General features: G+C 36.6%; 1 protein-coding gene across 5 annotated transcripts in view; it reads left to right on the forward strand.

Moving 5' to 3' along the window:
* The window catches only part of BNC2 (basonuclin 2), a 345724-nt gene that overhangs the window by 79347 nt on the left and 250139 nt on the right, over nt 1–16238 (forward strand). For all 5 annotated transcript variants that reach the window (XM_027910138.1, XM_027910132.1, XM_027910124.1 and 2 more), the window contains exon 2: nt 14539–14739. In XM_027910138.1, the coding sequence (XP_027765939.1) occupies nt 14644–14739 (96 nt within the window). In that variant the 5' untranslated portion in view covers nt 14539–14643. The remainder of the gene's footprint in view (nt 1–14538; nt 14740–16238) is intronic.

The raw sequence follows: 16238 nt of genomic DNA on the forward strand, positions 1-16238 counted from the left end.
ACAAAACCTCCCACAACCAACAAACAACTGAAAACCAAAAACCAAAAAACCCAACATAGAAAATGTTTCTAAAATGCAGAGAACCAGTAAGCAATGTTTATGTGGTATTTGGAAAGTAAATGTTCTGCTCTGATGATGTATTGCAAGAGTTAGAGTTTTCTACCTTCTACCAGAAATGTGAATGTTTAACATAAAAAAGCTCTGAAATATAGTACTTTTACCATCACCTTTTACCATGCAATTTGTTCAGATGCAGTTGTTAACATGAAATTGCAGTAGATTAGGCAATATTTATGTGAATTTTATTCCAGCATTTACTCATTGAATTATCCTGTACTTCCAGGATGGTAAGTTCTGTAATTTGTTTTTCCCTATATGAAGAATGTTTCTCCACAAATACTCACTTTTACATGCATATTTTTTATTAGACATTATACCATTCTAAAGATTTACAGTTATTTAATAATGATTTATTACAGTAATTTATTCTGCCAGCTGTGGCACATTTTTACTGGAATTTGTAAATCAAATGTGTATTGAAATTCACTAGAAACATGCATTTCAGATTCTAATGAAACATGCTCCAAAATTGTTTTTAGAAGTGGGCATCTATATGAATGAGCTGTAACTTTCAGTTTCTATTGTTATATATAAGCTTTTCCTCCACTTACTTGCCTTTTATGGATGTTTCACTTACTACAGGATTAGTGAATCTTGATGCTGCTCTGTGAAACAAATAGCAATAAAACTGTAGAGTCATTGACTTTGTCCTCTAAGGTATCGCTATCAAATCATGCACTTGACCTCAGTGATCAAGTCACATTAAGGATTAGGAAGACAACCTGAGAGCAGTTTCAATGTACTTCTAATTGCTATCTCTGTGTTGTGATAGAAGGTACATGTCTCGAATTTAGTGAGTCATAAAAGACACTGAGTGAAATTTGAGGTGATAAAAAAAAGTGTGTATGTTTGGGGATGGTGGAAAAGGAAGAAGAAACCAACAATATTTTTACAATATTTTGTAAAACTTTGACAATAATTTTTCAGGAGTACTGTTTACTTTTTAGCTTAACTGCAAATTCTACATTTAGTTAATTTTAAAGCTCTGGTGAAGCATTATGCCAGTTACTCTCTTTTCAGTTTGTATTCTGATACCTGCTATTCTTGGCTCTTTGAAAATCTAGCATGAGCTATGGGTGTGAAGTGCTTTTTAAAATTCCAGCTCTATGTATCAGTTTCCCAGTAGTAAAAATCAGAATTAGGTAATTCCTTTCTTCTATCTGTTGTCTCTTTTGATTGTTCAGGCTTGAGACCCTTCTAGGCAGGAACTCTCTCTTCCTTTTGCTTGTACATCGCCCAGCACAACTGGAAGAGGTAGATAGGATAAGCCTGGTTTTAAGTCTCTTAGACTTTGCTTTAATACAATATAGGATGCAGCTAACAGTAATGAAGCCATTTCTCAGTTTTTGTGTAAGTAATCATGAGATAAATTGTGAATAAGTGAAAATTCAGAGCATCTTGGCTTCTTAGATTTATTTTGTGGGTTCAGTTCTGAACTAGGAAAAAAAAAGCATATATTGCTTCATAACTTGTGAAAATCACCTGCTGTATATGTGTATACAAGTATAGGATTCCAGCTTGCCAGATAAGCAGTGAAACTTTCTTGTTTGTCAAAGATCAGAATTAATTCAACACGAAATGTAAGAATACTGAAAGATTAGTTTTTAATTTTTTGTGAATATGATCTCTTCATGACAAAAAGCCAAATTGTCATGACAGAGTTCAAAAGAGAGAAGATATGGGAAGTATTTCTAAATGAAATCTTGAGTGCTTCAGAAAAACACATAAGCAAAAAGACAACTTAAGTACATTCATCAAAAAAAAAAAATCAGTATAAATATAATGGTTCATCACAGATTGAGAAATGGAAATTTATTCCCATTTTCTGTACCGGGATGAGATTGCTTTTGTAGTGGGATTGTGGAGCATTCCCAGCAATATTGAAGCTGAGAGTTCAAGGTTAATTTCTTAAATAGTTTTTATGAAGATTAATTTATTCTTTTAAGAACTCTACATTATGTGACAGGAAACAGATGATTTCTTTTTCCTTATGCTTTCTAGGTGTGTGGGTTTTTTACCTCAATTACCTTTGTACAGTTAGTTCTTCTGTTAAGTCAAGTGTATGACACTATATATATAATCTTTCTTGTGTTTACATTGATGCTTATCCTGTATTCCTTTTGAAAAGTGACCTGCAAAGCAAATAAACCTGCTTGTGGTCTGATTTTGTTTGGCTTGGCACGTTTTAGTTTTTTTCAATTCTTGTTATATTAATCTTGCATGTGAGGAGGGAGTAAAAATACAGGAAAAGTTTCCATTGTTAAAATTTCTCTATCGCTTTACTCTTTTAGTCTCTTTGATGTAAAACTCACCAAGATTTTTCTATTTTGGGAGGCTTAAGCCTAGAAAATGAGCTCTCTAGAAAAAGAGAAAAAAGACAATATTTTTTTTTTTTAAAGTCAGAATCTCTCCCTCCATCCAAATGTCCTCCTAAGACAAATTTCATCTTTTAAGAACAGCATGATATACCTTCCTTTCCTCCAGGTTTACTTAAGCTGATACTTTATTTTGTTCTAAGACTCCTTCTAAGAGTGGCAAGAGAATGACATGTTGTTTCCCACCTACAAAAAATTCTTTCTTTTCCTAAAATGAAACTAGGTTGGGTTTTGGTTAGGTTTGGCTTGGGTTTTTCATGATTGACTTTTAACATGTTTGCAGGTGTCCTGGAAGTGAGTTGGAGTAAAGATAGCTGATAGTTATCTATAATATAATACTAGAACTATCCTGTGTCCTAGTGGCTGTCTCTGTAGTTCTGTCTTTAGTGTATATAATCAGATGATCAAACGTAAACTAATGCATCTAATGGGTTACTCTTTTTGCTGCTCAGTTTTTCTAATCTCAGTGGAAACTGAAAGAGTGACACTGATTTTGGGAAAGGGAGAGAGAAGAGTCTGATGTCTGCTGGCATCCTGAGGAAGCTTGGTGGGTATCACTGATGCTCAGCCATTTCCTTTCACTGGGTCTTTCTCATCCTTAGAGTATTAACATGGAAAGAGGATGAATGCAAACCCTGGGCAAACCTTCTTCACAAAATCACAGAATATGCTGAGTTGGAAGGGACTCACAAGGATCATCGAGTCCAGTCCTTAGCTCTGCACAGGACCGTCCCCAAGAGTCACACCATGTGCCTGGGAGTATCATCCAGATACTTCTTGAACTCTGCCAGGCATAGTGCTGTGACCACTTCCCTGGAGAACCTGTTCCAGCACCCAACCACCCTCTGGGTGAAGAACTATTTTCTAATATCCAACCTAAACCTCTTCTGACATAACATTGGATCCTGTCACTGTTCGCCACTCCACTGGTGTGCTTCCCATCAGCCAACTCCAGGATACATCAGTTGATGTTAGTGTGCTTTACATTTTCCAAGTAAGCATCTTGTTTTGGAAACTATTGCTTCTTACCGTGATTGAACCTTGCCTATGTTTCCAAGATGTATTCGGCCTAAAGTAGAAAAAGCTCTGTTTGAAAGCTGGAGAGTTTCTGAAGGGACATATATGTGCCCCTCAGGAACTTGCAAGCCCAGTTTTCAGATTAAAAGTAGTAAGTACTTTAATCTCAGGTCATAGAATGTTTTTGCCCAAAAGATGAAGCTTCTGTTTGATACACAGGGTAAGTAAAAAGCTGAAACATCCACATCCCAGTGATAAAAAGGATTAGCAAGCATAGCTTTTCGTTTTATGACCTATTAATACTCAATAGGAGATCTTAAAAAAATTCTGACTTAAGTAACATGAAAGTACCTGCATTTCCTTATCTGGTTTCAGAAATGTTGAAGCATTGTGCTGCACAGGATGTAAGGTATTTTAGTAAGGAGGGGAACGTGTTAATTCTTTTCCATTGTACATGTAATAAAATTGCTAACACTATTGAGTTATAGGACAGGGCTTTATTGCAAAATGGTGTTTAAAACTGTCTTCATGCCTTTTAGATGTAGGCTAAAGGGCAGAGGAGTGCCCTACATCTGAGGGCCTAAGGAATAACACTACTATCTGGAAAACACTCCCCCTTTCTCCCATCCTTGAGCAACCTCCCCCCGAAAACCCACTCATCAAATCCTTGTTCTTTTCACAACAGATAGACTTGTAGGTACTTCTTTGGTGCCTGCCTTGTAAGTCTGTTGTAATTACTGTAAAAAAAAAATCCAGTTTAGTCTTTAAATAGCGCTTTTAAGGTCCCTGTGGGCCAGCTTGTCCCAAGTAAGCCATGAGAAAGCCAAGACAGAGATTGTCCATTATGATTTTACTTTAGAGCATATTTACCCCTTTTCCCCAAAACACTCATATTTTCTCTTCAGCTGTGTGAATGGAGAAAACCTGAAAGCTTCAATGTCATGTCTGGTTCCTAAAGAAAACTAGTGTGGTTCATTTGTGGGTCGGGAATAGGGGTTTAAATTGGCAAAGACCTGTGGGTGCTTTGGAGCTGGAGCACACACAGCTGTGGGTTCCAGATGCTTGCTATCCTATATTAATGTGGCTTGTCTGTGAAACCATGGCATCCACAATACTATACAAAGCTCCACGCCTGTGGTAGTTTGGAAACTACTTCCAGCAAGAGAAACTTCAGTTTTGAAAGTGTGTCAGAACAAATTTACAGACATGTGGCTCAGAAAGGCTTAGATAATGCAAAATTCTGCTTATGAGTTTCATTTTAAAAGAGATTCAGATGCTATTATATATGAAAATTTCTGACTCTTGATAAAGAGCATTTTGTTGTTTTGCAGATGAACCAAGGAAGAAACAAGCTTATTTGCCCCATGTCTTAATATTATAAGAGTTCAACCTCTTCCGTTGGGATAACCAGTATGCAAATATTGTAGCAATATACTTAGTGTTTATATGCAATTAGTGTCTCTTCATCTGCTATGGTGGCAACATAGAGAATATATTTTCTATGAGGTGGAAAAGAGAAGTACATAGACTGATTTTCTTCCAGATGTGCTGAACATTCTCAGATATATTTGTCTGTAATAACTGCATGTTTTCCAAAATTTTTGAAAAGCCCATTTGGTTTTTTTTGAAAGTGTGAATGAATTACTAAAATTAGGAATATTTTTTCATTCTATGTTTAATTCACATCTTTAAAAGTTCAGTCTATTGTATATTAGATTTAACAGAATAGGAAGTATTTTTAGATCACTTTTTTATTGTAACTTCTGGCAATTGTGTGATTTAATAAAGAAATTGTTTTGTATAGTATCTTTTAAAGAAATTGTATCTCAAAACACTATGGAGAGTTAATAAAATTAAAAAGTTTTTTTCCCTTTTTACTAGAAGTTAATAGACCTAGACATGACAGAACATAGACATATTGTTTCCAGATGAAGGCTGAAAATAGATGGAGAATGAGGAAGAGAAATGCATCACGGTGGTTCCAGATGGCAGGCATTGCAAAGGAGAAGGTTCTTGCATCCATGTTGGCCAGAATGTAGAAAAGGACATAAAAGGAGTCCGATGCCAAGCAGAGGAAGCTGAAATATAGAGAAATGAAAATAATAATATAGGAAATTTGTCCAATATTTTTAATTAATTTTTTTAACTGATTAGAGTGTGCAATGAGGATATTTCAGGTGAAAAGAGGTTATAGAAATTGAGTTTTACTAATGCTCTGTACTCATCAGGTGAGAAGGTTTTTTGGTTGGTTGGTTGGTTGGTTTTGGTATGTTTTCAAACAAAATAGTAGCTTGTAAGTATTTAAAAGTTTATTGAGTCTCATTGCACTTTTGAGTGTCTTATAAATTATTTAATTGTCTGATGGATATGTGGCTACCTAACTATAGGGCATGAAATATGCACTGTTCCTCTAATACACTGGAGGGAGACCTGTTTATAAAGTATTTAGTATTGGTTTTATAATGCACTGTTGTCAACAGGAGACCACGGAGCTCAAAGATCAATCTCATTTTGGCCCACAATATTAATGCTGCTTTATGAAACTCTGTGACAGGTCACTTAGACAACAGCTCTTAATGAAAGGACTTTGTGCCAGTGTGTGGTCGTGTGACTGACTGTTAGTAAGGCATAATTCAGTTGCTGCCAAGGCTGCAGATGAATCTCTTTCGTCCAAGTCCCTGAGGTGACTTTGTGGCTGCTGCTACTGCTGGCCAGGTGATGGAGCTCATCATTTCCCTGGTCCTCCAGAGAGAAATGAGACAGAGAATGCTGAATTCTTGCTAATGCAGCTTTTCCTAATTGTCCAGAGATATAGTAGGACATGGGGCAGTTCAGGCAAGTGTACTGTGAAAGAGTCAGTAATTAGAAAAAAATAGCTGCTCTTAATTCAGTCTTGCATTTGTGCATGAAGTGTCTCTTCAGCTATCAAAAATTTAGTTGTTCTGTAAACCAGCAGGCTTTTTAGGTCAGTTTAATTATTTAATTGTGACAGTACTATGTTTTAGGCAACAAATAATTGTTACTAGGAAGTGGCACAATAGATTAGATTATGGAATAATTAGATCATAAACTTAGCCTATACTTAAACCCTTTAGGCTGTTGTGGGATACAGAGGCCTTGCTTGTTATAGACACAGTTTAATAAAAGGATGAGAATAATGAAATTAACTACCAACGAATAAATTGCTTGGTAAAGGTCTTGTACTAAACAAGTTCAGTGGACAATTTCTAAACTAGTCTAGTCTAAATTAGTCTTCTACTAAACAATTCAATGGACAATTTCCACAGGTTTAGGATGTTTTTCAGAAAAGAACAGCAAAACTTGATGAGTTTAATAGTGTATTAAAACTTTAAACCTTGCTTAACCCAGATAATCAATAGCTGAAATATGCTGTAATATAGTAGTACATCTGTATAACAAAGTGGTAATCTGTGCATGTAAACCTGCATATTTGGGGAGTTTTTTTTGGATCAAAATGTTTGAATTGGTTTTCTCAGTGATTTCTAAATGAGGTTGTTGCATTTTTTCTTTAACAAATGCTGTGAGCTTGCTACTGTTTCTGTTGAATACTGAAGTTAGGTCTCAGCAGATACAACTGGTTTTGAAAGACTTTATTTTAAAAGTTAAATACATTTATTTTTGTGTTATACATCTTCCTATATTATATGGCATGTCAGGTGCCCTCTGTCCTTTTAATTCCTTGTAAATCAAAACAGAACGTCTAGATCCCACTTACTTCAGTGGTGGACTATATAGAGGTTTCATTAAATGAACAGTTAAAATCAAGGTCAGTTGGAGCTTTTTGTATCTACTGTGCTTTGAATCAGATTCTCTAAAAGAGTTATCTTTTACCCTTTGGTATAAAAAATTAAGTAATAATTTCATGTCAAAAAAAGACACTGACAAAAACACTGATGTGAAATTAAGAATGGATGTGAAATTTCTACATGTGCAGAACTGCCCTGTTTACCTGTCTGCAAATTACAGAGTTTGCCACAAATTTTTGCCAGGCATGTAATACTCTTTTGAGAAAAGCACAGACTTTTTTAGTTTGGTGGTTTATGCCATGCTGATGTATAGAATACCTTTTAAACAGCAACTAATCACTTAAAAGGCACAATCAACAAACTGTTATGACTTGACATTGTGTTTGTTTTTATCAAATTAAGTGTTTTTATAACCTTCTACATCCTCCATTTCACCTGCATTTTTCATTTATAGGTGTGTAACCAGTGGAATAGGTATTATTTGATTACCTCTGCTTCACATGTGTACTCCCCTGTTGCTGAGCACACAAATGCATATATTTGACATATCTCCCATACAAAGTAGGTTAAGAAACATAGATGTGATTCCCCTGTACAAAGAAGTTTCAGGTGACCTGACCTCCCAGTATTGGCTTGTTCATATGAAAAAAAGCCCAACAAACCAACAAAACCACGAACAAAACAAAACACCTCACAACAAAAGCAGAATAAGACATCAAATGTATATAATATTAATCAACTTAAGCTGACAAAAACTTTTCTCTAATTTGTGTAAAATTCTCCATTTTGTGTTCATCCCCCCAAATGTGCAACTGGACATCTCTGCCAACATACATACTGTGATCATGCTAAATATTGAAGGCCAGCATACATGGATGTCATGGTCTTCTCTGTGAGCTTACTTTTTCTGTATTTGACTTTTCTTTTGTTTCTCTAACCTATTAAAACATAGTGACTATGAGTGACTAAAATCCTCCTGATCTCTGTTTGGTGTTTTATCTACAGACAATAGGTCACAGTTTTCACCTTATTTTTTTCTAGTAAAGTTGTGTCATAGCAGTCTTTATAAGGGTTCTATGGTATGCGTGCTGATTCACAGTTTGGAAAGATGTGATTAGGATCAGCTACAGTGTGACAGTTTGCTAGGCACTAAAGCTTTCATAACAGGACTTGTAATCAAAACTTTTCTCTGAGGATAAAGGTCCTGTCATGTCACTTACCAAGAAAAAAGGATGAATAACCAATTTAGAGTAGACCAGGGTTTTGAAAATATGATTTTTAATTACAGTGAAAACTACTGTGTTGAGTTCTGCCATGCTTCAATTCAACCTGAAAATTCTTCCTAACAGAAAGTAACAACAGCAAAAAATGCAGACAACCAAAAGCAAAACAAAATAAGAGAGATAAAATGTAGATGTGAACAATTCCAGAATTTGTGTGAATTAGGCATGCACATCAGAGTGAAAACCAGATTCATAAATGCAAAATACTTTTGATAAGAAAGAGAAGAATTCAGCGAGGACACTTGGAACACTGTTCCTAAAAGTATTCAGACTCATTGTTGAATTGTGACATAATCAGTCCAATACATTTTGGTTACAAATCAGAAGTTACCTCTTAAAACTCACATAAAATTATTTTACAAAAGGATGACAGATTTCAGAGACAATACAGTGCTGCCAGTATTTTTTCTTTATAATATGGAAATTTGGGTGGACTATCTGTTCAGGGGAGGTTTCCTTAATTAGCCCTCCTACCCTATTTTTTTTCATTTTAGACATCTGTTAACATTTCATAGACTCCAACAGATATTGCAGAGTGAGTCCCTTATATAATTCTTAGGGAGAAGGAGATGATAAAGAATGAAATTACCATGGTTGATTCACCACCTCTTTGAATCTGAACATCAAGATGGCTTTGCATGATTTTCAAGCATGAGATTATATTTCTTATAGGACACAATTCACAACTTCGTTGTTATCCATGGATAAAGTGTTAAGTGTGATTGTTGCAGTCTCTGCTCCCACATTAATGTATTGACAAGAAGAGTTCTTTCTTACTTGGTCAAATATACTCTTTTTGGAGGCAGTATGGAATACTTGGTTTCAAAATGTCTTTAAAACAACTCAACTATATAATCTTAGTTGTTCCAGCACAAGCAAGGGCTGATTGTCATGCGATGTGGAGGACCATTTTCATTATTTTGGCAAGAACAGGGACAGTTTTGTCCTGATGAGCTATTAGATGAATAGCAGAATGTGTCACATGAAAAACCACTGATCTTTAACCCAGCTATCTACTTAACCAAGCCTAGAAATGAATAGTGAATGCAAGAAGAGCAAAGACCAGTTTACTGTCATTACAAATTAGAGAAACTATTAACATCTGCAGCCAAATGAACTCTGGGAATTACAGGTATTATCCAGTAAAGCAGTTGAGGGTACAAAGATTTAGGAGATCGATGTATACAGATATGAGTTCACTACCTGTGTATGTTGTGTGTATCTTTCATTACTGTTGAAAATTGGAACATTTGTTTAAAAAGACATAAAGATGTTCTGAATCTTTTCCCAGTGCCTTTAATGAATCCTGAGAATGAACACCAAATATTAGGAACTCTCCTTTAAAATAGTCGATTGATATTTATCATTTAGTAGAAATTTAAATACTAAATCAACAGAAATAATAAATCTATGCTCACTGTTATATCTTCCCCCCCCCCCCCCCCCCCCAGGAGTCGTCTCAGGGACACTGCTGCATGTACAGTTAATATAAGCATTTATACTGAACTCCTAGATGTTTGAAAAACTAATATTGTAAAGATCAGTAACATTTTAAAATTATCAGTTATGGGAATTAATGCTTACAGAAAAACACCATTCTTGCTTGCCCTGCTAGTAGAATCGCATTGTCTCCCTACAGTCTTGTTAGCTCATACTAACTGAAATGCAAATTCTTTCCAACTAATTGGACCTCGTTGAACGTACATGTACAGTACATAGTTATATGCATGTAGATTTTTTTCACTAAATTCCTCTGTAATTATTTCTTGATTAATATCTAAAGCAGAGACGTGGAACAAAAATCTCTTTAAAGAGTTTACATATTATTGAACATTAAGAAGATAGTAACTGTTGCATGTTTTAACAGCTTAATTAATAATACAGAATAATTGGAACAAAAAAAAGAAAATATTTTTTTCACTGTTTAGTCGTTTTGAACTACTTGCGTTAACCCTTTGACTGAACTAATTAATGCTTAAATTATCAGAGTAATGGAATTTAGAAAAAAAAATAAGATACCTGTACATTATATAGCACATTCAGCTGGCTTGATTTTCTTCTTAGCATCACCTGGGCTCTCTTTAATAACCTTTCCTATCCTTTCTTGCCATATGGTGCACTTCTGTATTGGTAAAGAGGAATGACGAAATCAACAGTGTTATATTTTTAAAACATTCAGAAAGTCACACATGTAATGTAATTATCTTTGACAGTAAGTAATAAGTATTATTTAAAATTAAAAAAAAGACAGAGTCTCAACATCACATGGAGTTCAAAAAGGACATAAAATTCTCAAAAAAACAGAAGTAGACAACTGCAACTGCACTCTGTTTTAAGTTCCATTAGAGCCTAGATTCTGTAGGCACCTCGTCTGTGAGCATCAAGATATTCCCAGGAGCTGAAAATGTAAAATAATTTCGCAGATCCTTTTATCTTTCAGTACAAATGACATTGGATAGCAGTAAAATACTTGCAGAACATATTCCTGATTAAAAATCTATTGAAAATGAGATATTTTAAATGCTTTTGAAAGGATTTGTTTTAAATACCTTTAGAGCCCTTACCTTGACTAAAATGTTTCAGATTCTTATATGAGTTGGCCAAAGAGGAGAGAAACTATTCAGTTTATGCCAAACTTGTATACTACTTGTTAGTTCCTGTGCTTCCCACAGATAATTCAAAGAGTATTTCTGCCTCCAAAGGAACTGTAGCAGTAAACAGAGGGTTATACAAAGGGAAGTACTGGGTTCAGAGCGTGGATTCTGATTATTACAATTTCTGCTGAAATTTTCATGTCAGTTTAGTTTCTTTTTTGTTTGTTTGTCTGGTTATTTTTGGTTTTTTTATTCCTCCTCCCTCCCTCCCTGCCCCCATTGCTGTACAGTTAGATGAGGCTTAATCTGCTAGTTTAGGAGGTGGGCTTCTGTTGTATTTTTCCTATAATGATTGCTTTTATCTCCTTACTGACTACTACTCTGTTTGAAATTCAGTAAATATTTATTTTCTTGGTTTTCTATGCTGGCACTATTGTGCCAAACAAGATGCTGGGGAGACACTGTAAATTTAAGGATGACTTGAGTTGGACTAGAACTGACAGACTAAATTTTGTTTCTTCACTGTCATTAGTTGGGGGAGGGGGGGGGGAAGATCTTTCTTTTAAATGTTCTGAACCTGTGATGTAGAAGTCACGTTTGACAATTAAATGATAGTCCTCCTTTGATACAGTGATCTGAATGAGCTTAGGTTTCATGTAAGGTTGTAGCATTCTGGCCAAGATTTCTGCTTGGGAAGACCAGATTTGGATGTATTAGCTAGTCAGCCTAATAACCCTGTACAGACTGTATTGATTTTCTAGGAGAGAGTTTATGAACTAAATAAACTTGGAGTTGGTGTCTTAATAAACTGCTTCTCTCAGTCTGTCACATTTCGTTACTTAGCTCTGCAGTTTAGGGGAAAAAAAGGCTAATTCTGTTACAGATTGTTCACAGCAGGGTCTCCAAATTAGCCCTTTGTTTTGTAATGCCACCTTGCTTGGGCTGGCTTTGAGCACATTTCTCAGTTTTACCCTAATGAGTTGCAACACTGATAATGTGGCTGATGATCTTTCATTGATTTCACTATCACTTGCTTGTCTGGTAATTGATCCGTTGCTGAGCCTCTAGTTAATTATATCGGCTTTGACATGGCCCGGTCCACCGGGAATTTCAAGTCTTACAGAATAACAGTTTTAATAAAAGAGTCTATTACTGCAGGTGCTTGCTGCTGCATGCCAGTTGATTTTGTGTGTGTTTGTGTGCACGCGCGTGCGTGCATGTGTGCATGGATGTGTGTGTGCGGGTGCTTTTTTTTTATTCTCTGGGAGAGGAGAGGACTGCAGGACAGGAAAAAGAAGGCGGGGGGTGGGTAAGAGATGGAGATAAAGACTGCGAGGGAGAGCACACAAGAGATGCAGAATGGAGAGGAGGAAGCTTGCTATTGACAGTGTCCTTAAGCCTCCCACAAATAACAGCCATTAGTGGGAAGGTCAGGAGCTGAGCATGCAGCTTGACTGAGGCACTGAGTGCCACTTCAGAAATGAAGAGGCTGGCAAATTTTAGAGGGAGTTTGAGGTGCTAATAGCTAGCTGTAAAGGTACAGCCACTGTTGGTACAATTGACTCCTAAGTGTCATTCTCCCCTCCCCAGGTGAGAATATTTTTATTGACCACAAGTGGACTTAATATATTTTAAGGCAACAGTTCTTGGAGTTCTTGCTTGTTTCTTCTTGGATATTGAATTTGCTGCTTCTGAGACTTTTTTTTTTTTTTTTTTTACTTAATGGTGCTGAACTGGAGGAAAGTTTAACAGAAAAGCTTTCAAGAGATGTAGGGTCTAGAGGGGAAGGCACATTTGTGTCAACATAGTGTACATCTTCTCATCTTTTCTCATTGCACACTAATGACACAGAGCTGCCACTGAAGCTCTCTTCTGTTTCTTTTGTTGTTTCAGAGAGTCAGGTTTATTGTTATTCCTGAGTTAAGAAAAAAGCAGTGAGTGGTACATTTGTCCTCCTAAATTTGTACATTTTATTAGAAGATTAATGTTCCTTGTGTTGGAAAGGATAGTTTTTTTGGTTTGTTTTTTTTTTTTTTTTTTTTAAAGGCCATTTTTTATGAGATTGCATGCATTTTGTTTTACATTTATGAAGTTTGTTTGAAGAGTTATGATTTCTTGTCTGTATGTAAAGGATGAAGTGGGTAAGAGAATTTTTAAATAACATTAATTTTAAAAAGACTCTGTGATTTAGAGCAGTATTGTAATAGTATTATTTAACCTGATATATGGTACCATACCTTAAGTACAGAAGAAAGATCTTAAAGGAAAAAAATTTTTTCTTCTGCATTACTTTTTAGCTATGTGGAACTGGTTTCTTTTTTGCTGTGATTAATTTCTTTGTTCTTTCCAATTTGAAAGGTGTATTGTATCTGTTTCAACCAGCTTCTTTAAAAAAAGCAAAACAGAAAACTACTTTTGATCTTTTGGGGGAGGGGAAAGGAAGGGCTAGCTTTTTCATTTTTTCTGTCCTTTCTTGCTCGCAGTGCTTCTTAATACACTTAGCAGTGGGCAAGGGAAGAGAGGGGTGTGAGAGATGAAATGTTCATGTGACTTTCTACTTTTATTTCAAAAGGAGTTGGATCATGTTTTTTTCCCCTCTTTGGTAAGAGTTTCATTTGGGATAGAAACTGATTATGCCACAACTGTTTTCTGGCTAATACTTAGAAAATAACCAGGCCAACTTTTATGTTTTACTTCTGAGTGAATATTGACCGTATTCAATAGTTTCCTTCCTTGCTTCCCCCCCCCCCCCCCCCGTGTGTGTGTGTTTTTGTTTGTTTGGTTGGTTTGGTTTTTTGGGGGGGCGGGTGTTGTTTTTTGTGTGTGTGTGTGTTTGGTGTTTTTTTTTTATTTTAAGGTTTTCTAATCTTGTGTGTAGGCAAGTGTCAGATACTTGACAGCATTGTTGAGAAAGAAAGCGAAAGACAGGGAAAGGGCCACAACCTTTTCTTTCTCCCAATTCACTGTGATCATTGTGCTACTTAGAGAGAGAATGTGCGTGTGTGTATCTGTGTATCTGTAGACTGAAGGGTTAGTGCAGGATGTCATTTGGTGCCTGACAGTGGAGCAGTGCAGTTGACTCTTTGCTCTGCTATCCAATGACATCCAGTGGCTGAGAGTTTGAAGCTGATGGTTGGATCTCCTTAGTGCTGCATGCACACCTGACAGGCAGCTGTTAAACTGAGCAAAGGCGAGCTTGGGGAGTCACAATCTATGCATAAATGATAGGGGTCTCTCTGCTGAAGGTGCAAAAGAAGCTCTGACCCTCTCCCCTGAATCCCCCCTTCCCAAATGAAACGCACAGTGCAGCTAGCTTCTTAACTACACTACACTCCTGCTACTGGCTGCCAAGAGGCTCAAAAAATCCACCTTCACTTTTCAGTCAGAAGAGGCAGAAGTGGATGTGAGAGACAGACACACACAGAGACACAGAGAGCGAAAGAGGGCAAGAGACTTGACTTTAAGAGACTCCTGCACTGACAACTCCATGCAGTTCGGAACAAGAACGGCAGCGACCGACTCTGGTTTCATGGGGACATGGCAGAACACTGACACCAACCTCTTATTCAGAATGTCCCAACAGGTATGTTACTTTCGTTTATTTTAAAACATGACATTTTTGTGTTCTATTTCTCCTCCTTTTTCTCTTTCTTTCCATGTTTCATTTTTGTTTCATTCATCACTACATAGTTAGCCTCTGAACTGTCATAACTATGTCATTGGAATGTGCATGGTTACTTCATTTCTTCCCTAAGGGCTCCTTTTTAAGAGAAGAAAAAATATGAAAGCTTTAAGTAAAGGCAAAGCATTTGTTTTAAAGTTTCCAAATAGAGCTTTGCTCTTAGTAAGACTGTTTTTCTTTCTTTGTTTGCTTGTGTTTTGTTCCAGCCTTTTTCCCCTCGCTATCTCCCCCCGTCCCATAAATAAAAGTATCTGCTATCCCAGCAAAACTACTTTTTTTTTTTTCTTCCTGAGCACATAAACCCCCAAATCAAACTGAGACTAAATTTCGGGGGCCTCTCTCAACGGCATAATTTACTTAATGTGGCAGAACACAGTTTTATTGAGAGGGAAGGAGCGACGAGCTGTCCTGCGGTAGCTGCTGCCAGCATGGAGCTGAGGGTCGTTAGAAGAGACAGTTTCAGTCCTCGGGTCTCTTTTCTCCCGCTCCCTCTCCCCGCTTGTTCCCTGCCTCGCTCCCCCTCTCTCTGCGGAGCTGAGCCTTGGCGTCCTCCCCAGAGCTGCTCCTTCACCGGGGGCCGCGTTTAAGGCAGCTTGGTATGCCGGTTCTGACGGGAAAGCGAAAATGTTACTGCAAGGCCAGTTATAACTGATAATTAATCACAGGAGCCAGTGTCTCTGTACCATACGCTTGGTGATACGCGCCTTGTGTGTTACAGCTAATTTTGCACAATTGCTTGACTCTTTTGGGTGAAGGGAAAGGGAAAAGGGGGTGGGAAAAAAAAAAGAAAAAAAAAAAAAGGAGGGGAAAAAACCAGAAAGAGAGAAACTTTCAGCTTGGATGGGGCTCAAGCAGGGAAGGGAAGTTCAACCTGGAGGTTTTTAACAGGGTGACTCCCTACCAGGGGATGTTTTGCCCTTCTGAAAACTAGTTTCCAATTATGGTCTGACACTGATGGATAATAATTGAAATATTGTGTTCGCCAGAAGAGGAGTTAGTAAATTTGTATATTTATATTAGACTTTTATTTAATGTTAGACATAAGATGAATTAAATAATTTACCTGAGAGGCATTGTACATTAAGCAAAGAGAGGGAAAGTAATTAGGTTTTTATAGTTACAGTAACAAGGAATGCTTGAATACTGGCCATAAAACAATAATTTAATTAAAAACCCCCAAACTTTAAAGCCAAGAAAAACTCCAAAGCAGATAGTTAATAACCAATAGCGTTTGCCTATGGATGACCATTTAAGCAGTATAGCTCAGGACAGGATGAAGGCATTTGAATAAGGAATATTTTGATATATCCTGTAGAGGGACCCTGATTACTGCTGATACAATATGCTGGTATAGAATGTAATCAACATAAGGCAAATAAGCAACCCTGTTCAATTTCCCA

The sequence above is a fragment of the Empidonax traillii genome, unplaced genomic scaffold, assembly GCF_003031625.1.
Source record: "Empidonax traillii isolate 1590-97213 ecotype Southwest subspecies unplaced genomic scaffold, ASM303162v1 scaffold28:size2823434, whole genome shotgun sequence".
NCBI classification, from domain to species: domain Eukaryota; kingdom Metazoa; phylum Chordata; class Aves; order Passeriformes; family Tyrannidae; genus Empidonax; species Empidonax traillii.